This window comes from Drosophila gunungcola, unplaced genomic scaffold (assembly GCF_025200985.1).
Source record: "Drosophila gunungcola strain Sukarami unplaced genomic scaffold, Dgunungcola_SK_2 000001F, whole genome shotgun sequence".
Lineage (NCBI taxonomy): Eukaryota > Metazoa > Arthropoda > Insecta > Diptera > Drosophilidae > Drosophila > Drosophila gunungcola.
Window position 1 is genome coordinate 17,437,160 of NW_026453197.1, and position 27,425 is coordinate 17,464,584.

The 27,425-nt window shown below is 34.9% G+C and overlaps 1 protein-coding gene across 11 annotated transcripts; it reads left to right on the forward strand.

The window, feature by feature from the left end:
- Positions 1 to 6,468: 6,468 nt before the first annotated feature.
- Positions 6,469 to 26,436, forward strand: LOC128262699 (synaptotagmin 1). 11 transcript variants are annotated; one of them, XM_052997116.1, is made up of 10 exons: positions 6,469 to 6,609; positions 12,069 to 12,329; positions 12,796 to 13,055; positions 13,113 to 13,208; positions 13,802 to 13,996; positions 14,293 to 14,469; positions 19,686 to 19,800; positions 21,184 to 21,317; positions 23,677 to 23,909; positions 24,192 to 26,436. In XM_052997116.1, exons 2-9 carry the CDS (start codon positions 12,089 to 12,091, stop codon positions 23,881 to 23,883), a joined length of 1,425 nt encoding a protein of 474 aa, XP_052853076.1. In that variant the 5' UTR covers positions 6,469 to 6,609; positions 12,069 to 12,088; the 3' UTR covers positions 23,884 to 23,909; positions 24,192 to 26,436. The 11 variants fall into 11 exon arrangements, 8 of the variants coding, with proteins under 8 accessions (XP_052853076.1, XP_052853078.1, XP_052853079.1 ...); XM_052997118.1 differs by having other exon boundaries at positions 19,689 to 19,800; XM_052997119.1 differs by having other exon boundaries at positions 19,692 to 19,800.
- Positions 26,437 to 27,425: the final 989 nt, after the last annotated feature.

Sequence of the window (27,425 nt, forward strand, 5' to 3'; positions counted from 1 at the left end):
GGTCTAAAGTCCAGCGGCAGCCGGCTTGTTTGATAGCCGACATTGCCTAATGGCTAATGGCTAATGGCTAATGGTTAATGGTTCTCCTCACACCATCGCTTTCTTGTGATAGCCCAAAGTCTATTTATACTCGGTACTCGCTGGGAAGTATGAGTTTATTGGATGCTACAGGAAAAGGGAATCCTTTTCGACCCTAGAAAGTTATAGGGTTGATTTATCCATTTCCAATGTTAAAAAAAAAATAGAAGAAGACAAAAAATAGTAAGGGCATAACATAATTCTTTTTAAGACAATGAATAAAATTAAAAGTATCCCAAATTTGAGAGTTTTACTATAGCTTTCTTTCCTGTTATTGTTTAGTTGTTTAACGCACCTAATCGTTTCCCTTCTGACCAATTTATGATGAGCTTTTACGACGCTCTTAAGTTTTTTTGTTTTTGACTTGCTTATGGTACCAATTGATTAGCATGTGTGATATCATAACTATGGAGTTTTCACGCCCGGTGAGCATGGGCCTTTTGTAGATTACCATGGAGGATTATAGTATGTAAATTGTTTATATAAATTTAAACTTGACTTTGATTCCGTATCGCGGTGTTTCACTTTCAGACCTCATGCCAATCGACTGATTAAATCCGTCTCTAGTTTTGCTTACCTTGAGACTTCATAACAAAGCATTCACCTCAAGTATAATGCGACTAAATTGTACGTTATAGCTACCATATTCCGTTCACTCAGGATCCAGAAACGATCTGTTCCCAACCTACGTCTAAATTAAAAATGTGGCGCGCGTGCTGAAAAACACGTCACAAAGTTTGGCTTATCGTGGCCAGGCCTCTAGAAATAAAGTTTTATATAAAACAGTGTCATAATTAAATCCACACTGAACCGATTATTCTATTTGTCATCTACAGTAGCCCTGATTGGGGTATTCTGACTTTCGTTATAAATTTGCGTGCCGGAGAAGGGGAATATTTAAATGTTTCAAGAGTTCCTTGCTAAAAATAATTTTTAAAGCCTATTATAAAACATAATACACTTTACTTCATTTTTTCTGATTTGTTCAAATCGCTATTAATGATTATTAATGGCCTTACTCGTCTAGACTTTACCCTTGCATTTGATCAGGAAAATTCTATGCCTGGCTTTTAAATTTTGATTTAAATAATTCCGAAACTTAAACAATCTTTTGCTTCTACGGTTTAGAAAAAAAGGGTTATTGACACCCTATTTTTAAAATGGTTAGGTTTATAGGTTAATAAGAGGGCCAACAGAACAAAGTCTTCTGATTACCGAGGATTTCTTGTTGACAACCGGAAAGTGGCCAGACATAAACACAAATGTACAATTTATTTACATATATATTCTGATAACCATTGATAACACCCACGACTTTCGATTTTATTATAAAAAGGAATACACAAAAAAATTATTAGAGCGTAGATTAGTAAAATATATTGATGTTGATGTAGCCTGGTATTTAATTAGTCAATAATTTTTTCCAAAATTTATTTAAAACATTTTTAAGAAATATTGGTATTGTAAAATAAAATAAAGTGAAAATTATCAAACACTAGCAAAAGACGAATTAATATTGTGGTATTCATAAGTTCTGAAAACCATGAGTAATAAAAGTTGTAATAAGAACAAGTTTTAGTTTATGAGAAATAGAAATAGTTAATAAACTCAGTCATTCCTAATATGTATTTTTTCCAATCTCAGAGTCGAGAGCTCTGGTTAAAACCGATAAGGCCCCCTTGAAATAAATTCAGAAAAGCATTTAGCAAACTAATTAGCATGTGGTCAGCCTTTGAGGGTTTTCGTCCGAACAGGTGTGGCTCCGTGACTCCGATTGCGGTCTGTTCATGTGGACTCAGCGTGGATCCTCAAGGAGATAATCGAAGTGGAGCCAAAAATAATTATACAGCTCGGACTACAAGAAGTGAAATTAATTAAAAATTCAGTTGAATGAGGGGGCACTTAATCAGCCCGCTGGGGAAACTTTCCGTTCGCTTTGTAAGTGCGAACAAATTAATATTGAGCGTGGTAATTGCGAAGCCATGGACGGCATTGCGCCGATGATGGGCAGAATTGACAACTTGGACTTTGGACCACTCGAGATGGAGATGGAGATGGAGATCGAGACGCCTGACGCCTGCATCCAGAAATTGAGCGGCAGACAGACAGGCTAGACGAGATCGGGCGGACTCGAAATTGAACCACGTCAAGTGGTCGCACATGGTTATATTTAGTTTTTTTTTTTCGGGAACAAAGTCCATTTACGAGTCATGCGCCGGTCGTGTGAACCAAATTCGAATTGTATCGAATCGTCTCTCACTCAATTCAGTCAATCATCTGGCTGCAGTAAAGAGCAATTAACTCGAATTGCCAGTAAGACCACGCATGCAGCTCGTGGCTGCCCGAATTTCGAGGGGCCAGACGATAGAGATGATGCATAGATCATAATGCCAACTGATGACGTTTTTTGCATACTACACCGCCTTTTGGGCCAAATAAGTGAAGACATGCTTTTGATTTCACCACTTTTTTTGTTTAAAAATAATACATCACTTTAGAATCGCCAACTATTGTGCTTGGGAACCCGATTTAAAATTAGCATAGTTTCCCACTTATTTTCGGATTGATGTGGTCAGTTTTAATGGCCTCGAAAAGATACTCGATTCCGTACCCCATGCCAATAATTAGTGGGAAAAGTGCTTATATAATAAATAGTGCCTTTAAGTTTTGTCTAATTGCCTGTCAAGATTATGTAGAAAAATACATAAGAAATTAAGAGAAGCAAAGAGAAAATTTATACGTTCCTAAATACGTTTTTTGTTCATTTAAATTTATTTTGAAAATTAGAGGATTTTATTCTCAATTTGGGTATTTGGCAGTAAATATGTAAAAAAAACTGTGAAATTCACATCATTACATATTATGGTTTTTTTTAAATCTAATCAATATATTTGTACTTAAACTCAAAGAACATAAGCCCGCAAACCCACTTTAGACCGATAATTAATTCCATGGCTATTAATTCGACGGTTATATATGTCAAGAAGTTGTTAGATAAGCTTTCAAAATTGACCTTTGTCATGCACGTTGGGATCTCAGTATATACTTATTATAACATTCATATACAAACACAATCAAATGACTCACACAATTAGACGGTGAAGCAAAGTCTAAAGATGAGGAAATTATCAGTCGTCGAATAATGATTACAAAAAGTTAGGAACTTCTAGCAAGTGGCGAGTGCACATCTCGATTAAATATTGTTGATAACGTGCAAACACCACGGAATAAGCCAAATATGCAAAAAAATATATAAGTAATAGCATTAATTAGTGCCCTTAAAAGTAGGGTAGTAGTAGCCTTGCCATAACCTCGACCATCAAAAATATTGATACCACATGAAACTTGATACCAAACATTGGGTGATTGGAGAAATCTAATCTGGGGATGCAAGTTGGTTTTTCTTTTCTTTTGGGAGGGTATAAGTATTGTTATTTTACCGATGCAAAAACCCATCAAATGGCACCAAATTAAATTGATTGCCATCGATGACACAGCAACCCCAATATTGCAATTGCCCCACGGCCAAATCAGATTGAGCGCGTGCCGCATTTCTTATCGCCACCCGGGAGCAAGTTCAAGTACCCATTGACCACAAGCCACTAAGTCGGTGCTCATTAACCATTAGCCATATAACAAGTGGAAGTGATAAGTGTGTGAGTGGGTGGGTGGGTGAGTGCGACCGCGTGTTTACATTCCGCTCTCCGGTCCAATCATCAATAATAGCGGTCCATCGCGATCGGTGGCTTCGATTTGAGACCGAGGACTGGCCGTTTAATTAATTTCTTTGCGCGATTAATGATTTCCGTGCAAGAGTTATAAAGATAAACGATACGGAAAATCACGAACAGAGGGTGTGTAAACCTATGGCTGAACGTCTGATTGTGGCGTGAAGGTGAACACTATTCGATGTTGTGATTTATGTACCCGGCCGTAAAGGATTGCCAATGAATCATTAGAGATTACTGCCATAGAACTTTGGAATTAAAGTTTCATTGAAATATGTTGGATTATATTAGAATAAAACCAAATATTAAATACCCAATTTACATAATTCTGGCTTTTAACAACAGCGCACTTTTAATTGCAAATAAATATATTTTGTAGAAATAATTCATTTGTCAACCAATTTTATTCAGCCCTTTGAAATCAATATATTTGATTTGGTTAAAAAAATATTGCACCTGAATCATAAGGAATTAGTTTAAAAATTGTCGAAATTTAAGAAGGTGATAAATGATACACTGGCGCCATCTGTACATCAATTCTCAAAACTAAGCGACAGCTTTGGGGTAGTTTAACACATTCAAAAAAAGCTCAGCAAAATAGCTTTGTTAACATGAGCTTCAGTTAATCAACCCCCACACCCTAGAGCAATATCCTTGCTGACAACTTTGTGTGTCATTGAGAAATTTCTCGTCCAGTACGCATGCACCCAAAAACATCCTGCGAACAGGTTTTAAATGAGCTTTTAACATTACATGTGATTGTAAGTCAGATGTTTACTTTCTTTTTGAAAATTGGGAGGAAGAGAAATGTGGTTTAATTTGGTATGCGGCAGGGTTTTTTTAAATAAAAATTAAATTTTGACTAAATAACTCTTGAATTTTTTATTACAAAAATTAAAAAAAAAAAATAAACCCACTTTTATATTAGCTTAAGTTAAAGTTTTATAATTTATATAAGAAAATAACTTAATATTTTTTACTGCATTGTTATTTTACAAGACTTAAAAAAAAATTTATTTTAAATAAATTTTTGAAGTAAAAGCCAAGATTGAAAGAAAATGGTTTTGAAAATCTAACAAAAGATCCTAAATAATAATATTTTTTAATTTTACCTTTTTTAGATCCCAGAATCGTAGGGCTGATCCGAGTCCAGCTGGCCCAGACCCTTCTCTTCCGAGGTCTACACTGGCCAAAAGCTCCGGATGGCGGTCCCAAGCCCCGGTCACCCGCTGGCCAGCAAACCAAAATCGATGCCCCAACCGGTTCGCTCTTTGGCTGCTTGGCGAGTGGCCCAAGCTTTTCATAGCTGCTCCTGGAGCGTGTGGGCCAAAACGCGAATGAACATCGACCGTGGAAGTTGACTGCTGAAGTACAAAGCGCTAGGCTGAAGGTGAATGGGAAAGAAAAATTCTAGAGCCACATACAAAGTTGCAAAATCCAAGGAAAATCTCGGAAAAAAAATTGCTAAAATATTAATTGAAAGTTAAACGAATAATTGGTAGAAAAAAAGGCAATGTGGTGAAAGTGATTTGCTATTTGTTATATAAATGAAAACGCCATCCAAAAGCCCCGAAAAGTGTTGTGCGCGTGTGTATGTGTGTGGGTGCGTGTGTTCGACTTTGTGTATGTGTGTGTGTGTTTAGCACGCGTTGACGAAAAGGAGAACATTTTTTGTGTATCAGAATTTTTCGCAGCAAATTTCGAGGAAAAATGGCAGCTACGCAAGAAAATTTTAATTGAAAATTCCAATGTGCAATACGAAAATGAAAGAAACGCAGAAAAATGGGGTATCATTGAAAGTGAAAACGCATTTGAGCCACTTGCGGGGATATTGATTTTTCCACACGATTATTGTGTTGGTGTGTGGTGGCCAGTTGAAAACCAGGAATTAATATACGGAAAATGTGATTTTAAAAACGGCAAGATGCCTTCTAGACCTGATTGTTAATAAATAATTAAATTAAAGTTTTAAGAAGAGTTTTCTATATCAACTTTAAGTGTCTGAGTGCGAGAGAAAGAGAAAAGCTCTATTGAAGCTGAAAGAGGCAATAAAAAAAGACACACAAAAGGACGAAAAAATGGCCCTAAGAAAATCTCTATCCTGAATTTGCTTTCTTCGAGGGAAAAGCGAATTTGCCAACCTCCCACTCTCTTTCTCTCTCTCTCTGCCCACACACACACTGAAACTTGGAACCTTTTGAGCAAAGAGACACAACACACAATCACATACAAAGTAAAATTCGCTCTATCAATATTTACGCATACAATTGTATTTTGATATTACGTATACGCAGCGTATCTCGTCCGCTCTCTCACACTCTTTCTTTGTATTTCTTTCTCTCCCTCTCTTGGCGTCTGGCCCTCTACAAAAAATATTTAAATAAAACAAATTCAATAAATTGAAAATTATTCAAAACAAAACAAAAGTATACGAAATTCATGTGAGACTAGCGAGCCGCGGCCTCACTAGCCAAAGCCAGCCACCAAAAAAAAAAACAAAAAGAGAAGGCAGCAGCAGGAGCAGCACCCACACACACACACCCATACACCGACAAGCGCCAGGACCCGCATCATCATCATCATCATCCCTCCTGCCAGGACGTCGCCACTGCTGCCGCCGCAACTCCACTCCCCCCGCCGGAGTCTCGCCTCGTTTAACGCTGCTCAAAACCCATCATCCAACTAATAAAGCGGACGATAAACAAGCACATTAAATACCGAGGAAAGCGAAGCCGAGCTATTAACGCTAGTCTGGGTCCCGATTGCTGATTGGAAAAACATTGGCAACATTTCTGATTAGGAGGTGAGTCCAACTCCGCTCTTCACGAAAGTGTAGCGCGCTTTTTGGGGTATCAACTATAAGTAAAGAGAAAGGAACAATGCTAATTATGTTAATTATTATAAATCGCAACAGGAATTTTATAGTCCTTCATACATTTTTTTATTAAACTTTTCTTAAGGTTTTTAAATCATACAACCTTTAATTCGGAGTAACAAAAAATATTTTATTGTTACACATTGCGAAACCTAATTTTTTGGATTACCATAATAAATGTTTCTTATTTATTTATTGGTATAATCTATATTTCTTTGAATTATTAAAATTAATGTTTTATATATATTCCAAAGAGTTGCCAAAGTTTTTCTGTTGTGTCAACATTCTCAGTAATTTTGTTTCCTATTGAATCCCAAAGGTTGGGACATATTTTTTCGTTAATTAAGTTTATTAGCTGCCAGACTGCCAAATCCTCTTCCCAATCACACATATCACTTATTCATGGGGCACCTCTTATCTTAGTCTAATAAGAGCTAAACTTGATTTAGTCTTTCCTTTAGCTAATTAGCTTTGGACAGCCAGAATTTGGGATGGAATTCCTGGGGGGCAGGCCATTAAGGGCATTGCCGAAAACTCGCAATAAAAATGCTGCAAACAAGCTCGGGAAACCGCACATAATTGCCAATAATCAAGTTGTCCCGCAAACGACCGCGTACTTTTGACCCTTTACGCCCGAAACGAAGAAGAGAACCTTAGTGTAATTCGAGAATATGAATGAAATTTTCGAGGCGGCTTAAGTTTTGATTTTGAAAACACCGAGACGATTGTTAAATGAAAGCGAAAAGCATAATGATGTGGAAAATTGGTTTTTTTCCTCGGGGCAGTCTTTATTCTTCATTCCTCAGGCAAAGTCCTGTTCCATCGTCTACTGTGGTTTTCCCTTTATGTTCATTACTTTTCTTTTTTTTTGTTCGTTTGCCATTTTCCCGAGTTTTTATTTTGTTGCCTTCTCTGGGTTATGTGCGCAGTAAGGAGAGAGCAGGAAAGAGAGCCAACTGTGGGCATGTGTGGCTTTTCCGCTTTTCCGTTTTTCCGCTCTCCGAGAAAAGTTTACCCGTTTCCCGCTTGGGGGAGCTTCGAGGACCTCCTTCCGAGTTTCGATTCATCCGTATTACGTGCGTGGGTTTCACAGATGTTGCCATAGATCCGAATCCGAATCCCTTTTTTTGCGGACCAGCTCGACTCGACGGTGTTTTTGTTTGGACCCGGTAATGGAGAATGGCTGCCTGTCTATCTATCCAGTTCTGGCCAATGTTAATTTGTTTTGACAGCTTGATTGTCAGCTCGGTACATCATGCTTTTTACTTGAGTTTTAGTTTGGCTTTTTACGTGTCTAGTATCTGCCAACCCAGTGAATGTTTGATGAGGCAAAATTATCTTATCATGATGTGTTTTTTTTCCTAATCTAAGTAGTAACCACAGCCAATTGTTGATATTTGTGGCCCGCTTTCTGTGTCACAGCAATGCACCACCCACACAGAACCGCTATCAGATTTCTGCACCACTGCCCACAATCGGTGGAGGAGCTGCAGACAGCAGTCTATTTATAGACACTTTTCCAAAGGTCAAAACTCAGGAGTTTATACTGGGAAAACAACACTTATTGCCCGTGATTATAGCCTTTAAATGAACTTTAAATAATTAAGTAGGGTCTGGGGCATAGAAGCTAATTCAATTTTAAGGTAACTTCATCAAAATATTAACCAAAGGGGTGGTAATATAATAACTAGGTTAGTAAATTGTGCCTTTTCCTATTAATAATTTTAAAACTTTGAGTACTTGAGTTTTTTTTAAACAAATTTGATGGTATTAAAAAAGTCCTTATTAATTCTTTTGTTCCCAGTTCAAGCACTTAATTGCTGCCTTTTTCTCAACTATAAATTTTCTTTGCAAACTGCCCTGAGTAAAAGACCCTTATGGCACTTTTGACAGTTACTGGAAGTGTTTGCGCATCAATTGGGTCCTCAACAATGAACTCACTGACCATTCGAGCTTTTTGCAAAGCCTTTGGAACGAGTTTGAGTACCGACAATAACAAATATGGGAAGCAGCTGTTTTGGCTCTAAATATAATTTTGCTTAGGGCCGACACGAAACCGTTCTGAACTGCGTAGTTTGTTATTTCGCTGCCACTTTTTCGGGGGCCAGACAAGTGGGCACCGCAAAATACCAGCACACCCATACATACGCCCCGTTGACCCGGGTGCAAAATAAAGAGAGTGGCACGAAAAGCTGGCAGAATGACAAAATTGTGGCAACTACCGCATACAATATTTGTGACCTTCTTTTCCTTGCCTCAAAATCGTTGTAGTTGCAGATCTTGGGTTTTGTTAACCTGAACGTTTTCTTGCAGGTACTTTTGCCCTTATGCCGGCGAACATAATTCAGCCCAAGATTTTTGGTGCATTAATAAAATATGACCAACAAAGTGCTTTGGCTTTGGGTGACTTGATTGCCATTTTCCGGGCAACTTTTTGGGAGGTGTTACTGATTGTTGCGTGTACATTTATTATGGATGAGTTTACCGGGGCAGGAAGTTCCGGCCAAGTGTTTGTCCGTTTTATTTAGCTGCCACCGGGCTGCAACGCAATTTGTCAGGGGATCAGCCGGGAATCGTGACTCTTTCTAGCTTACCATTTTTTATTGCCTCCGCTCTCAGTTTTTTCCTTCTGTCCATGAAGTCATTTCCAGGCAGCCTCTCCACGGAAAAACATGTCCTAGATGCATTTAAATTTATTGATTTCTTGAGAACTTTTTTGCTGGCCTCAAGTTCTGTAATATAAAGAAGTAGTTTCCTTTGAATGAAAACAAAATGGGGCTCATAAATTATTTTTGCTTTGAAAATATACTTAAAACAAATTGTACTCCATATTGTTAAACGGGTATCGCAGAATTTAATTGTAATCGTAGGTATTCTAATTAATAACAAACTTAAAACAGAACAATTTTTTTTTAAATAAATATTAATATTTAATAAAGTTAAGGTGCTTTTAAATTATAAACTGATATATATATATATATATATATATATATATATATATATGGTAAACAATGGGATTTGCATTTTCTTATTCCATTTCTTGTGTTTATTCGTTTATTCGTCAACCAGTTTTGAATAATGAACCCAAGAAAAGCCGAAAGTCAGCTTCAAGAGAGGAAAGCGATAAGAAGACGAGCGATTAGTACACATATATAATATTTATAAACAAAACGTTAGAGACAACAAAATTTCACAAATTTAAGATAGGAAAGCATTATGCTACGAGCAGGCTTTCTTATACTATGACAGTCGCTGGGATTGTTTATTCGAATAAAGTCGTGATTATTATAAGCCCTATAATTATGTGTATACATTAATAAATCTCGTGAATATGTCTCTTACAAATTAATTCCACTTTGGTTTTAATTGAGTCCTTGACCAATCCAAATGAAAGTAACATTTTAAACATAATTTAAGAAAAGCAGTAGAACCAATTTTGTAATTGAAATGTTTTTAAAAATAAAGTGCTGGATGAGTGACAATGATTGTCAATAGAAACTAAACATTAAAGAGTAAGAGTAAACATTTCCATTCAAAAAAATATTTAACATAGCACAACCGTAAATCATTGCATAGTTAAATTTATAAAAACTTTATTTTTCGGTTTAAAATGGCTTAAAGTCGTTCAACGTTCCGGGTGATGGCTTCTTAAATTAAATAAAAAATTATAGAAGGCAAACAACCCGCACAACTTAATTTTCGCCCATTTTCCATGCAAATTGTATTTAGAAGTTCGCCCCAAAAAAAAACTTCTTTGTAGGCAAACACAGCGTTTGCATTTAAATTTTCTACACGCTTGGCATCCAGAACATTAGAATTTTAAGCGTATTTATGGGACCGAATAAACAAAGCTGCCTTAGGGCTTTTTATTTAAGCAGCTCTCCGAGTTTTCCACGCCGGCTTGGCGGACTTGGGAAAACGTGTGACAGGGTATGGATGTCCTTTGACGTCATTTGCTAAGTAAACAAGTGCCGAGCCTCAACAGCAGCAGCAATTTGAAGTCACTTTGGCTCTAAATTGCTCTTACACCATTTTTTTTTCCTTTTTATTTTATGGGTGGTAAAGTGGTTTTGGCTCTATATTATTTGTCTTTTACTCTGGCTGTCTTATGACAATTTTAAACTCCTTAATGATATTCAAAATCCAAGAGGAAAAATAATATTGTGAGGGCAAACGTTGTCGTGGATTTACTTAAAATAGAAATTTTGGCATCTTTAATTAATTACCTAATGGAAGATACAATTTTTGGTAAAATTGTTTAACACTTTTTTATTTGTTGCGTATAAAATAAATAAGATAAAAAGTATTAGATACGAAATTTGGTATTTTTTAACAGAAACAGAAATAAAAAAAATGTCCTATTTTATTATTCCATTATATAAAATCTACTCCAACAGCAAACACTTAACTTTAAAAAATATTTGTCTGTATTCGAAATGATTTATTTATTTATTATCCTAAAAAAATCGTAAAGTCCTTTATCACCAAAATGTATTTTTAATATTTTTTTCGGATGACAGGCGTCATTTAACTTTTAAGGGAACAGCCAGCAAATAGCAATTTTGAGCGGAGCGTAGCTTACTTTTAAATATGCCAGCTTATTGTCAATCAGCGAGACATGAGTACCCACAGATATCCAGCTGGGGGAACCCCCGAATCTCGGGGGTTCGTCTCAGTAACAATAGCACTTCAGGGTCAAAAGATGTCTGACAACAATAAACGAAGAGCTGAGGACCCAACTCAAGCTGCCTCCCCTCGCGTCCATAATTAATGCGGCTCAAGTTGTTAAAGTAAATGAAATGACGTAAAATATGGAAAAATTCAAACCGAAGGACTACAAAGCAGATGGAGAACAGAAGAGCCAGCAGCTCGGTGTTAATATTAATGAATTCAATTAGAAAGGAAAGAGGGTAAAATGAGAAAAACTGGGATCCCTATATCCAGCCATTTGAAAGCGTTTTGTGTGGGTGCCATTGTACAGATATGCTTACTTATATAAAGTGGGTAGTGTGTGTGGGGGGTGTTTTGGGGGGAGAGAGTGCGTGTGCCCTTGGCTGGCTAAGGATAAGCACTTTTACTTGGTACGTTCTCGTTTCAGTTGACGCCGTCAGCGCATTTCTAGTGTTTCAAGGATGCGAGTGTCGGAAAAGTTGCTAACGACTTTTGTGGGATTTCTTTGCGGTCATACTCTTGTTTCGCGCTATTTTTAAGACAACGACAGCCTGGAAATTAACCGCCCATATCATAAACAGTTGCTCAAGTTGAGTGTCTTGAATGGGGTCACAAATGGCTCATTAAAAATGAAGTTAGAAATGTAACCTTATAATCTCTAATAAGCTATTGGCTGTTTTTTCCATAACTTACTTATTAAATGACTCATATTTCAGCAACAAAACCACACAACAAAATGCCGCCAAATGCAAAATCGGAAGCGGACGCCAAACCGGAAGCGGATCCAGCGCCAGCGCCCGAGCCGGCTTCGGAACTGGAATCCGTGGACCAGAAGCTGCAAGAAACACATCACTCCAAGTTCCGTGAGGTGGACAGGCAGGAACAGGAACTCATTGCCGAAAAGGCGGCGGAAGCGCCCAGTCAAAGAATCGCACAGGTGGAATCAACAACACGTAGTGCAACAACAGAGGCTCAGGGTGAGTTTAAATTCAAGATCAGCGCTAGCGCTAAAAATATTTTTATAAAAAGATACATTGTCAAAGCACATTAAACTCTTTAACTTAAAGATTTTTAAGCTTTTTTATATGTATTATGTTTTATAATTTATTATTGGCATACCACAAAATGAATAATGATAGCAACTTTAACTTAAATGTTTTTATTATTTGTAACAATATTTTTTGCGTGAAAATCGACTAAAAATGTTCATATTTGATTGAAAATTGTTTGGGAATTTTGTTTTGATATGTTATATTTTGCCCATTATTTGCATTGCTAACCTAATGCTTTTATTTTATTTTTGGAGTTTTGAGTGAAACAATTTTATAGGGACTTTAATAATAAGAAGCTTGAGAATGTAAATAACCTAGGCTTGTATAAATACAAATTTTAATCTCTTTAGCTATTAGTTGCAAAGTAAAGTCAATCATTTTGCTTTTTTAGAATCCACTACCACCTCATTGCCGGTGATCAAAAAGATCGAGCATGTCGGCGAAGTGGTCACCGAGGTGATCGCCGAGCGCACGGGCCTGCCCACATGGGGCGTGGTGGCCATCATCATTCTCGTGTTCCTCGTCGTCTTTGGTATAATCTTCTTCTGTGTGCGGAGATTCTTGAAGAAGCGAAGAACCAAAGATGGTAAGGGTAAGAAGGGTGTCGACATGAAGTCGGTACAGTTGTTGGGATCGGCGTACAAGGAGAAAGTAAGTGTCTGACGCGCCATCAAATCTTAGTAGTTATTGGGTTCTGGTATGTGATAGGTTCAGCCTGATATGGAGGAACTCACCGAAAATGCCGAAGAGGGTGACGAGGAGGACAAGCAGAGCGAACAGAAGCTGGGGCGTCTCAACTTCAAGGTAGGTTAATCACATCTTCAGTTCCGAGACACAGCTCCCCTAAAACTTACCTCCCGAATACGAAACTAACCAAACGTAAACTCAGATAGGTATTCTATAAATATGGGCAGAGTGGATGTTGTTGTGCCACGGAGAAACACACTCACAGAAAGGACATTTAATACTCAGTACTATAACTATAACTTGTAACTTCCTCTTCAAGGTTTCAAATCACACGAAACAAAATTACATTAAATCCAAAATTGTGATTCCACTGAATAGCATTCTTCACTCAAAAAATAAGTAAATAAATTATCATTAAATTTTCTAACAAAAATCTTATAAATAGCAGGGAATTTTAAATTGGGTACATAATATTCATATATGTATTTGTTTAACCTTATTGATACCCTTAAATATTCTTTGAGTGCTAAGAATGGTTTTCCTATTTTCCTTGAGCGAAACATTCTCAAATTAGACCTTACCACCACATTTATTTTTAAAACATACAAAACTTGTTAAATCCTTACTAATATATAATTTTTGTTTGTCTCTTCTTTGGCCAAAAAACCAAATCCCCTGCTGGTGCCGTCCTTTGAACTTCTCTCTTGCAGCTGGAATACGATTTCAACTCCAACAGTTTGGCCGTGACGGTAATCCAAGCTGAGGAGCTGCCCGCCCTGGACATGGGCGGTACCTCGGATCCCTATGTCAAGGTGTACTTGCTGCCCGACAAGAAGAAAAAGTTCGAGACCAAAGTGCACCGCAAGACCCTCAGTCCAGTCTTCAACGAAACGTTCACATTTAAGGTGAGATTATAAGATTATGGTTGATATTCTCAAACTAAAAAGATAAATAAATAATTCAAATCTTTTTAAAAATGTAAATTCATGAAACTAAAATTGATTAGAACAAATATTAAGTTAATAATAACTTTAAACTCCTGAAAATACGTATACGTAGATATAAAGTGATTCCTAATTCCTGGATAGTTTTGAAAGATATGACAATCTAGAATTTTCTTTTATATTCTACTGTTTGAGAAATTCGATTGCTTAACCAACTTTATAAGTAGGTTTTACTAAATATATATTTTAAATCACAGAGTTTGCCCTATGCCGATGCCATGAACAAGACGCTCGTGTTTGCCATTTTCGACTTCGATCGCTTCTCGAAGCACGACCAGATTGGAGAGGTGAAGGTGCCGCTGTGCACCATTGACTTGGCGCAGACGATCGAGGAGTGGCGCGATTTGGTCAGCGTTGAAGGGGAGGGCGGACAGGTATGTAGAGCCGGGGACGGGGTCCAATTCGGGGTCACCAGTACTATCCAAGCTATCCGTAACTCTCTATCTCTGTCTATGTATACTATACAACTCGATGTGCCTCTAAGTGTTTTTTATCCAACTCAAGAACATCAGTTGAGATCTGTCTCTGTTTCGTACTCTTATCATTTATTGCGTTCGTTACTTCTACTCTGAGTTATTGAGCCGAAAAAGCCCGCAAGCCAATACTGAAATCGTGTGATATTTGTTGACTTCTGTAATCTTGAACACTTACTTACGATGATTGTGTTTTGTGTGTATTTTGCATTCGAACTTCAGCCACGACCAAAAAATCAAAAAATCAAAAAAAAAATGAAAATACAACAGAAAGCAATCAAAGCATTTGTGTGACACCCACTAGATATGTTTGTTTTTAAGTCAATGATCCCATATTCCCCGCCCCTTTCGAAGTACTTTTAAGGGCAGGGAAACAAAGACAATTACAGTGAAAACTTTCCAAAACAGCAAAACAATATATATATATCAACAAAACAATAAAAACTTCGTGGAACAGACAAGCAAAAGTTTTTCGAGTCTCGAACGAAACTTTTACACACCCAGTTCAAAATGCAAATATAAATAAATAACAGAAATTATCTTACCATTTAAATAAGCAATACTCAACAATGAAAACCAACAGCAAACAGGGGGGGAAATCAAGTGGGGATTGTGCCCTTGATTTTCCACCACACTCTCCGACAGTTTTATAATTTTCCTTGAATCCTTACAACCAACCGACACAACAACTACTACTACAAAAAAAATAAAACTCTAAATTTCTCTTTCTCCAATTCCCCCCTCTGAAACAAACCAAAAAAAATTGATTTCGAAACATATAAAAAACTCTTGTTTTCTTGAACTTTTGTAGAAGGTAAATACAAAAACATGCTTTAAATTCTTACGTAAACCAAAACAAAAAACCAAAAAACAACGAGAACTCTTTACACCTTTGCATACATGATTTGAGTTTATGATTTTCCCTCTATATAACCTGCTCTGTCTCTGTGAACTGTCGCTCTTGTACACAAAAGCTGTCCATAACGATTACTAGTATAATAACCAATAACCAATGCATCGAACCACAAACTAACCTGCTCAATCTTCAAAACTTATTTTCCACGATAATCAATCAATTTGGTCTTGAGCGATTGTTCTCTGACTTTTTCTCTGTCTCTTTATATATATTTATAAATATATACATTCTATATATCCGATATATTGTTATGTCTGCATTCTTTCTCGCATCATTAATATTGTAGTTGAATTTTTGTATTAATATAAACGATTTATCTATGTTTGGGCTGTCTTGTTTGCAACCGAGTAATAAAAATGACAAATATTTTCACATTTCCATATGCAAATGATCACACTGCAATATTAATTTGTTGAGAAAACCTGTGGCATAAGAAAAAGCTAAAATAAATCAGCATGGTTTCCCACCGCCAGTCTACTTCAAGCCTTCTCCAATTTTCCCCAAATTTATTTCCCGTTTTCGGGCCAGAAAATCCCCACATTTGTTAACCATGCTGATATAAGTATTTAGTTGCTGAATCTATATCTTTTCCACAAACGACACTACTCACATAATTTTGGTTTGCACCTTGATTGGAACAATTAAGCGTCGAAAATACTAAAAAACTTTTGCATAACTTTCTTACAGTAGTACTCAACTTTTGCACCCCAAGTTATTTGCATAAAGTCTGTCCAACTTTTACTCATACACAAACACACGCTCTCTTTTCCTCAATAACAACTCACAAAAACACGCACAAAAGAAATACTTTGGAATAACAACTAATAAGTTATATAAATAAATGAAAATGTTGTAAAATATTTGCATTGATTACATTGAATTGGTCAAATGATGGAATGAATGCTTTGAAAAGAACTAAACACAGAAACACAAATAAACACACAAATACAATGCACAAAAGTCCTGTACAAATACAAATACAAATATAAATACATAAACACAATTCAACAATCACACATACAGACATAAAAACACAATTTCAGAAATGGAAAAAAGCTTAAATTTTTCGCCTGTGAACGTTTTTCGGCAAACCGAAAATATTAAACATTTGCAGGACCTTATCATATATTTTTGTAAAACCATTTTTTTTTAATTAAAAATCTTTTTAAAAAATGTCCGATTTAGTTAAAAATATTAAGAACATTGATTTAAAATCTTAAACAATTTTTGTACTACACCTAATATTTTTACTTAAATCAGTTTAAAGTGTTAAATCAAAATTTTCTTAGAATCACTAATTTTCCATTTAGCGAATAAAAAATCCAACAAATGTTTAATGCTGATCCAATAATATTATGCCAAGAAAATAAGCATAAGCTTTAATGCCAAATGAAAAAAATACTGCAACTTTTGTTAATATGAATACTAAAACTTACCTACAGATAGTTTAGAAACACTGCAATATACCTTTTTAAACAACTTTTTACTCTACTGCATGCTATTCCTTTTGCTTACGACTTTAAACTAATTAATAAACCACACTAAGTATTAGAAAGCAAACTCACATAAACATTGAACACGGACATACGACCATTAATTGGTTACAAAACTATACGAAAACCATTACCTTTTTGAAATTTGCCAAAAAACAACATTGATACTTATCAAAATTCTACTGGAAATGGAATTCAATAATTTTTAATAAGCTCTTCATTTTTCTCTTTAATTATTTTTAAACGTATCGCTCAAAAATAATAAAAAAAAAAAAACAAATCCAAATCTGTTATCACAAAATTCGAAAACTCGAAATTTTCAAACTGTACTCGAAATTTTTGACTCATGCCATGGGGAAATCAATCCGTAACCTGAACAAAATGCCTAAAAATCCATGTAAGTATACGAACGAAGCCAAGGAGATTCATAATTATCGTTATTTGCTTTGGTTGTTGTCGTCATAAATGTGTTCAAAGTTCTGTTCGTTGTGTTTGTGTTACGATTCTGTTCGACCTGCAAAAGTAAAAATGTATCCAAATCAAGAGCCAAGCCATTGGACCAGTCAAAGAACTAATTAAATATATAAAACGCTTATTTAAGTCTTTTATTTTTGTGTTTAGCTCTCTGTCGCTGTCTCGCCCGATATGTGTATACTGTACTTATGTTTTGATTTGCATAACTCTTGATTGTGTACTGTAATGTGTAAGCAGAGCTTCGATGACAGTCAAATACAAAAAACAATGCTCAATAATCTTGTTTTCCGATTTCGAGTTATTTGTTCGTTTAACTTTCTTTTCAATTATGATTATAGACATTTTTGTTTCCATGAGACATTCACCAAACATTTAACAAAGAATATTTTGAAAGGCACCCAAAATCAATCAATTGATAACTGAACTTGAATCGAATTCAGAGAATCAAAATATTTAAATCCCTATAAAGTTGCGGTAAGTGACTCCGATATAAAACTCTATAAATTCTCTATAACGCTCGCTCGCTCTCTCTGTCTGTCTCGCTCGCTCGCTCTCTGTCTCTGTCTTGAAACTTTTTTTAACTAATCCAAATAACACACAACCACATTTTCTATAGCTAACAAATTATATAGTTCAACAAATACGGTTTTGTTTGCCCGGGTTAGTTTGACCCTTGGAGAAGTGCTCGAGGAATTGGCATCGAATTGGTTTGTGTTATAATACGAAAGAAAAGAAGTAAAAAACTAAACTAAAGCCCACTGCAAGCGGTTCGAACCAGCCTAGGATATAATATATGTTACAAATAATAGCAATACTGAGTATCTAGATAGATTTTTCATTTGTAAAATATACGCTCTTTAATACCTTATCATGTACATACGAAATTCAATTCTCTAATTCTTGTGTAAGTAATTTTGTGTAACATTTTTATTCATTTTAATGTACCTCTGAAAACGGGTCCAACCAGAGCTCGGAAACTAGTCTCTATAGTGTACATAAAAATCGGTTCAACTATGCTTGATTTCAACTTCTTTAATCTCTGTCTCTATCTTCTTCTATTCTCATAAAAATAGTTTCTAAGAAAATTTTTGAAAACCAAGATATTTTTGCATTTTGTGCAGTCGGTTTTGAGCTGGGTGTTTTTAATATACAATAACAATCGAAAAAAAGACAATATAAGAAAACAAACAAAATACGTTATTAAAAGTAAACCAAAAAGATATAACTCAAAACATAAACTGTAAGTTTTGGTATGGTTAACAGTTCATAATAAAAACAAACACAACCCCCCAATAAGCCAAATAAACACTTGAACAATATCAACGAGTTTAATTTCAGTTTAATACTTTGCCTTTGTTTCTTTAGTTTTTCTTTGGATATACTCTTCTCTCTGATATACATATATATAGGTATATATTTACACTTACCAAAAATCGAAGCTCTAAGACGTGCAGTAAATGTTTTAATGTACTTTTATGTGGCATTTTTGTTTTGTGTCAATAAAATAAAGAACTAAGGTTCTTGTAACAATTGCTTAAAAATACTGTACTGTTTATCCCACCCCCCCAAAAAAACACCCTTAAAACTTGAACTTATACCGAGTGTATTTGATTTCTCCTAATTTCCACGTGTATAATCTGTCTTAATGTTTATACTGATATCCTTGGTTTTTATATATACTTGTTATTGTGCAACTGTATATCTCGACTTAGTTTGGCGTTTCTTAACCGGAAAATAAAATTTGGTTGCTTAATGTGGTCGAAATGGTCGATCTGAATAATAATTTCCTTCAAGTCCAATTTAATGGTCGGCCTTCAAAAGCTTATTGCCTGTTGAAGCTAACTTCTGCCCAATATTTAAATCTTTTCCAAAATTCTTGTTATATTATTAGAAATTTGGTTTTAAGCCATAAAGAATTTGAAACAAAACTATTATAAAAATTTGTAACTGCCAGTTAAATACTGATACTTTTGAAATTTAAAGACTTGTTTTAATTTTTTGAACTTCTGATGATCAATAAGATATTTTGAAAATGATTACCTATCTGAACTCAGGCGACCCAACTCGATATAGAAACTATATAAAACTATTAACCCCTATATATTTTTAAATGGATATGTATGTAAATGTACCAATAGAGTCTGTGTGACATGTTGTTTGATGCAAAATCAATGGAAATCGAACAAACCTTTACTAACCCTTTCGTAAACTCTTCTCCGGATTTCGTCAAACAGGAAAAGCTGGGAGACATCTGCTTCTCGCTGCGATATGTGCCGACTGCCGGAAAGCTAACCGTTGTCATTCTGGAGGCCAAGAACTTGAAGAAGATGGACGTGGGCGGATTGTCTGGTAATGTGGCGTTATACCGAAGCGCTGGCAGGATCGATCGGGGTCCTGAGATCCATTTTTTGTTGGATCCCCAGCGGTTCTGTCGGCGTCTTTGTTGCTTTCTGTGTTTGTAAATTTAGCTAAGTGTGTGTGACGTACGTTGTTCGTTTTATTTTCCGTTTTATGGCATACACTTTCTTTCATTTCTATACTAACTACTTAAACTTTGAGGCTGAGCAAACGCCAAGGCAACGTTTGCTGTGTAAAAAACCAAACATGAAAGAGAGCAAAGAAATATAACTTTTATTCCAACTACTTTTTGTCAACTACTTTTCAACTATCAATTAGCGCCAACTTATCAACTTGCATACTTTAACCGTATTTAACCCGATTCGCGTACGCTACAAATTCCAATAAGTTCATTAATCAATGGATATATTTATCGTCCGGCAACGTTTCCATCCCGAAATATTCGCACAATTTTTACTTATGCCTGGCCAACCAAATAGAAAACCAAAATTAACTTTACGCTCTATGCCGAACAATCAAAATCGACCGAAAATCGCTTGCTTAGCTTCACTTTTGCATGTAATCTGTACAATTTTTTGTAACTTAAACACTCTCGACATCATTTCGGGTCGCTGATGCCAGACGAAGAAATAAAAAACGTTGCCGCTGAATATATCCAAAACAATTTAAAGTTCTTCTAGGCTTTTACAAACAACAGAACATTTTCCAGTATAAAGATATTGAAATGCTCGGACAACAACGAAACAGATATTTTTTTTCATATAAATTTTAATTTGAACTCTATTGTATGCCTTGAGTTTAACAAGTTGCTGAGTTCCAAAATGTTCAACTATGGTATTAATCAGTAAATAATGTGAACTTTAAATTTATTTCAAAAAGTTAACAAGCCAAAGAAAAAATTATAATTTATCAGTTGTGTTCTGGAATTCTTTGGTGGTTTGAAATCATTAAAAAAAGGTTTTGAAAGTATGACGTGAAAGTTATTGAAAAAAATTTTCTACAGCATACTTTTAGATACTTTTTAAAGTAATTTTAAATCATTGGTTATTTCAATGGCACCTCAATATTTTTTAGTATTAAATATTGATATTAATAATTTATTAAACATTTACACTTTGGCCTGTTTCTTGTTTTCTCGTTGTTCTTTTTATTTGTTTTTGTGTTTGCAAAGTAAAAATTGATCTACTCTATATATAACAAGTACATAATTAATCAAGTTTTTGATGTACATTACTTATATGTGTGTAAAACCAAAAAAAAAAAAAACAAAAAACCTAAATGATGTGTTTATCAAATTATTGTGAAAATTTTACTTTGTTATAAAAACGAAAAATGTTTTCTTTTTCTTTCTTTCAATTCTTTCCTATATTATAGATCCATATGTGAAAATTGCAATCATGCAAAATGGCAAACGTTTGAAAAAGAAGAAGACAAGTATCAAAAAATGCACCCTCAACCCTTACTATAATGAGTCGTTCTCATTTGAAGTACCATTTGAACAAATACAAGTATGCGAGAATGTATTATACTATCCTATAAAAATACCACAACTACTACTACTCTACTACTACTACTACTACTACTACTGCCTACTACTGCCTATACAAACTAACCTACTACTATTACTACTACTATTACTACTACTGTTACTGTCCTCTTCTAAACTATCTACCAAACAAGCCAAACCAAACCGAGTTTTGAGTACCCAACCTCCCTCTAAACACACACTAGCCTACTTACGTGCAATCGTTGTTGTTTATTATACTACATATATACCGTATATATATATATATATCCATATATTGAATACTTGTATTCCAAACCAAGCGACAACAACACCAAACTCAGAACCAAAACAACTGAACACTTTTAGAGACCAATCTTCGTATTACCCATAAAGATATCTTAAACTTCCCCCAAAAACTAACTTAATCAATCTTTGTGTTCTATAAGACCTATAAAAAAAACAAAAAAAACAAAAAGTATTCAATGTTAAATGTTGTAATTTACAATATTAACCAAAATTTGTTGAATCTTTTTTATTTACAAAAATCCCTAATTTACTATTGTAAATATTCAAAAAACAAATATGAAGCCCAAAAAATTTAGCAATTGTTATGATTTGTTGCCTTTGTTTGTGTAGTTTTTGAGAAATATTTGTGAAACCTGATTTCTGATTTGAACTTGAGTTTTTTAACCAGCCTCGATGTGTGCTTAGCCCAGCTATTTGGTTTATGTTTTAGTTGTTAAATGTGAAATGATCGATTTGAAGACAATCTGGCAAGAGGAAAAAGCATTGAAAAGCAGGCATGCCTAGTGGCTTAGGTTTTTTTTTAGTAAACTCAAGCATTCTAGATGCCCAAACACACACTGTCCTAGACGCAATTTTTGAATGGAGAGCAAGCCGTAGTGTGCCCGCTTTGCTCACGGTCGAGCAAAAAAAGACAAAAAGCAATAAAGCCAAAATAGCAATAAAGCAGTAAAGCATAAAGCATCCGAGCAGAAAAGCAATAATGCAATAATGCAGCCAAGCACGAGCTATACACACACAACTACGCTCACTCCAAAGAACAACAGAGAATACAACTTTATACAAATATTCGAATACCAACTTAAACTACTCTTTCCATAATACAAACTATCGCAAACTCTTATACCAGCGGCGTCAATAATGCACCACGCCGCAACCAAATCGCAGTGGGTACATTATTTTGACACTGTCTTCTGATTTGAATATCGAATACCAAATCGCACCACAACAGCTACAGTACAAATACAGTAATACACAGAATAAATACCCAAAAAGCCACCACAGAGAAGTATAGCGTATCACCATGAATACCAATCAAACCATCAAAACCAATCAACATATAGCCAAACGATCTGGAAACTGAAAGAACTCTGTTACGGTTACGTTACGTGTGCTAGTCCAAGAAGTCCAAACAGCCCCTGTCTATATCTACTATATATTGTAGGACCCCCCCTGCCATGACCAATTAACAATTAACAAACAACGACAAATGGGATTGAATATTATACATTTTCGTTTACACGTATTTAATGAACATTTTTCTTTTTGCCACAGCTTAAGTGTCTGCTATCAAGTATCGAGAAAAGTAATTTGTTCATTAGTCCCCGAGGTTAAATAAGACAAGATATATTTATATATATACTTATATCTGCCCACATCTTCATTTGCTTCTCACTTTACGCTAATCGAAAGCTTTTAGGAAGTTTTTTAGTTTATTTTTCAACATTTATTATTTTAAGCTACTCATACTTTAGCTATAGACATTTGCATGATCTGCTTGTTAACTCACCACGAAAACGAAAATAAAAAACAAAAAGGTGTACGAAAAAAGAGAAAATAAAATACTCCACAGCAAGCATTTTCCTTTTTGGAGGAGCTTTTTGTAATGCTTGAACGCCTTTAGATGTTGAAACGAAAAAAAAAAAAATTAAAACCCTTAACCAAAGTGCTTGTGCAAACTGGAAACTTTCCACCCAACGATCTACACGATTAACTTTAGCCTGCACTTAATCTAATATACAGCACTTAAAAGCCGAAAAATATTCCACGTAGTGCCGAAAACCTCTGTCTATAACCTGCTTTCCAAAACAGCATTCGTAGTGTCTGCCTGTTAGCAAACAACAGTTCCCCACTTCTACCCCAAAAACAACTTAAAACCAATAACAGAACACGTATATTGAAATACCGAAAAGTTCTTCAACTCAAAAGCGAAGTCCCCTCCCGTTCAATAAAAAAAATAATTAAATAAAAATCGATACAAGTAGTTGAACCCTGAATATCTCCTACTAATGCCGGTACTTTCCTTGAACACTTTTTCCCCCCAAACTCGCGCGCAGAAAATCTGTCTCGTTGTGACCGTCGTGGATTATGATCGCATTGGAACCTCCGAACCCATCGGCCGCTGCATATTGGGCTGTATGGGAACCGGAACCGAGTTGCGTCACTGGTCCGATATGTTGGCCTCGCCCCGCCGGCCCATCGCCCAGTGGCATACCCTCAAGGATCCCGAGGAGACCGACGAGATCCTGAAGAACATGAAGTAAGGCGCTACCATGGATAACCAATGCAGGTGAATAAATAGTACAACAAGTTTGATTTGCATTCTCTTTATAATGAAAGAAGTAATTGTCCAATCAATGTGAAATTTGATATGTGGGTGGGCATTACAAAAATAAAGGGTTTGACCTCAGGATAGAAATCTACATTTAAATTTAGCTCTGATACATTAAAAAATAAGCATTTGTGTTTAGGTCCTTTTTTAAGAACTATGTGTGCTAGATAGTTTTTCTAGATGAGTATCATTTTTTTAAACTAAAAATTAACATTTCCACTTGCCTCAATCGTTTTACAGACTTACAGCACATCTATCAAACGTATAAAAGTAACCAAAGAACACTTAAGCGAACCGTCAGACATAGAAATCGAATGCATCATCATCAGCTACCAATGAATCCTCCTCACCCGAAACGACAAGCAACAATCAGCGAAATATCGTAGTTAATGCAAAAATTGTTCATCTATGCAGTTATCTCAACATAAACATACTGGAACACACAAAACGCCGATTAAGTAATACCATAGGTGTCTAAGTTATATCTCATTGGTTGAACAACAAATCGTGAAAGTGAAAGTGAAAGCTATAAAATCCTATATAGAAAGCGATGTGTCCCCTTTCACTGAGGCCGGTACAACAGAAATTAGTTCGATCGATTTTACATATAGTCACACAAGAATTCATCTCGAGATCTGTGAATTTGTTGTTGTCCCTGATTGAAAATTTTCAAAAGTATAAAATTACGAGTATGTTCTATTTAATACAAAATCTCTATATACTCAAACTATTTAACGGATGACCGAGAAGAGTATAATTTTTAAATGTTAAGTTTACTTTGGTTTTTAAATTAGTCCAATGTTTAAAGGGATCTTTCCGATTTTAAATTGGTTTTTCAATCGTTGAAGGATTACTAGTGGATAATATTACTGACTAATGAAAATATAAACCAAGCAGAGAACGTAAAGGCAACTTAAACTGTTATGTAAATTATTTATTATGTTAAAATTATTGAGCATTACGTACTTAACTGTGTAAGTAAAAATCTATGTGTGTTTAAATGAAATGGACATGGCAGACATATTAACAGGAGGAAAGAAGGCGAAATCATAAAAAATATATATTATATATAAATATTATGTATAACCCCTGCATAGACTAATGTTATGACGACCTAACAAAATCAGACGAATAAGTAGAAGGAAAAACAAAACAACCAGAAAACCAAAAGCAAATAACAAAAGTTAAACTTTGAAGCGTGATTTCAACGGAATATATCATCAGTTTAAACTTTAAAAAAAATATCGAACATTTTGCACAATGGATTAGATTGGTGTATATTATTGATTTGGTTAACTTGTCAATAATTTAGGAAAAAATGGCTCAGTTCAGGAAAGGTTTCCACTTACAAATTTACGTTCGATTTTAAACTGTATCTTTAGTTTCCACATCTTCTTCTTTAGTTTCCACTTCTTCAAATCTTAAGGTTTCTACAACTATCTATGAAGCGTTATTTTGTTTTCCGTCTTTACCACATTCCTTAATTTAGAAATCATATTAGGACCTAATGAAAATATACATACTAACAAAATGATTATGGCAAAATGTTAAAACAGAAAAAGAAATATTAAGAACAATAATAGTTATTACTATTTATATTATATTCAAGTATATGACATCTAAACAATATACATTTATATATACTTAAAATGAAAACATTGTGCTCTTGCTGCACAAGCCTACTAAGAATTTGGGATTTTTAATATGGAAAAGCGGCGGCAACAAAAACTTCTACCTACCTAAAAAAAAACACAAATTAGCTAACTAAGCTAAATTAAACTCTCAAGGGCAGAGCATTCCAAAATAATGAAATCAAGACAGAGGAAAAACAAAGAGCCATGGTTTTCTGATTTTTTCCATATTGAAAGTAAATGAAATTCAACTAATACATTAGATGTTTTTTGTCCTGTAAATGGTATATTATAATGATAATGATAATGCGTAGTTAGGGATCTGTGTATCCCCTGTACACACACTTACACAGTTGTAGTTATGTTCACCGAAGCAAGAGAAATGCATAAATGAAAAAACAGAAAAATGCAAACTTACAAATCGAGAAAATACTAAAAATATTTATGTAAAATAATTCATCTAAATTTAACAAATCGAAGTGGACGCCAGGAAAAACAAGTTATACTACTTATTACGAGTATTGTTCAATAAAAAAATAAATAACTTTGCTTTTCCAAATAATTACTGTAAATTATCTCAAACCCAAAAACAGCAACAAAAGACAAAGACACAAAAAACACATATGTATTAAACAAATGGTAAATTACTTACAAAAAAAATCGAAGCCTAACCACAACAGCAACAAAATGAAACAAACAAGACAACAAACTATATATACTTGCATATTAAACAAATTATATGAAATTATATAAAATGATGTTGATTATTGATTTAAATTAAAGCTGAGAAAGTGAATAAAACAAATTATATATACACCTATATATATAAAATATTAAACAAAACAAAGCAAAAATTTCATTTGTGTTTTCCTTTTAGTTGGTATATATTTATTTACACAGCGTTACACTGGCAAAAACGAAGGCCGTGTAAGTGTTAGCCCAAAACGACATGTACATACACACACATACACCCAGAAAACACCCACACAGACACATGGTAACACACACCCACACACTGAGAACACCCATGAACTGACCAAAAGCAAGTCGAACATATAAATGTATTATAAAAAATATACGCGTAATTGTGTATATGATTACCGATTACCGTTAGTTATACAATATCTGTATATGTAATTTATATTGATTTCAAAACGTTCTCAAAGCAAGCAGAATGCAGCGCATAGCCCATCACGAAAGCACAAATCAGTAGAAGAATTCAGAGAGCAGGAAAGTAAAAAGAGAAGTTAAAACTAAATAAAAATCTAAAATAGGCCACAGAAAAAAAAAAAAAACAAACAAAAAAAAACGACAACAAAATAATGTAGCAGTCCATGTACTTTTATTTTCTAGATATGTATGTATGTAATTTATATTCGATAAATCAGGCATTATGCATTTAGCAACCAGACAAAAGCATAAAAACCGAACTAGGATCCACTATCGAAGAAGATCAAAAGATCAGGATCGAGCATCCTACCACTCACCATAGCTATAGCCCGATTCCACTGACAACATCTCCAACACTCACACTGGAAACAACAAAACATGCGCCTAGTTGAAATTGAAACGAAGCCTGGAAAAAGTTTGTAATTTGTGAATGGGAATTTAATCAGTGGATTCGGGATATTATACATATAGAGCGCACCTGAGGGAACGATCGAGGAGCAAGTAAAGAACAATGAGTAACGACAAATACAACAAAGATATAGAAATATGCGTTATAGGTTCAACAGACCCAAGATATAGGAAAATGTTTGATGTTAATATGAGTTAATCTGGCCACCTAGCGTGCGCATTATATGCATAGATACGAAACATACATACATAATGCAGAAGATAA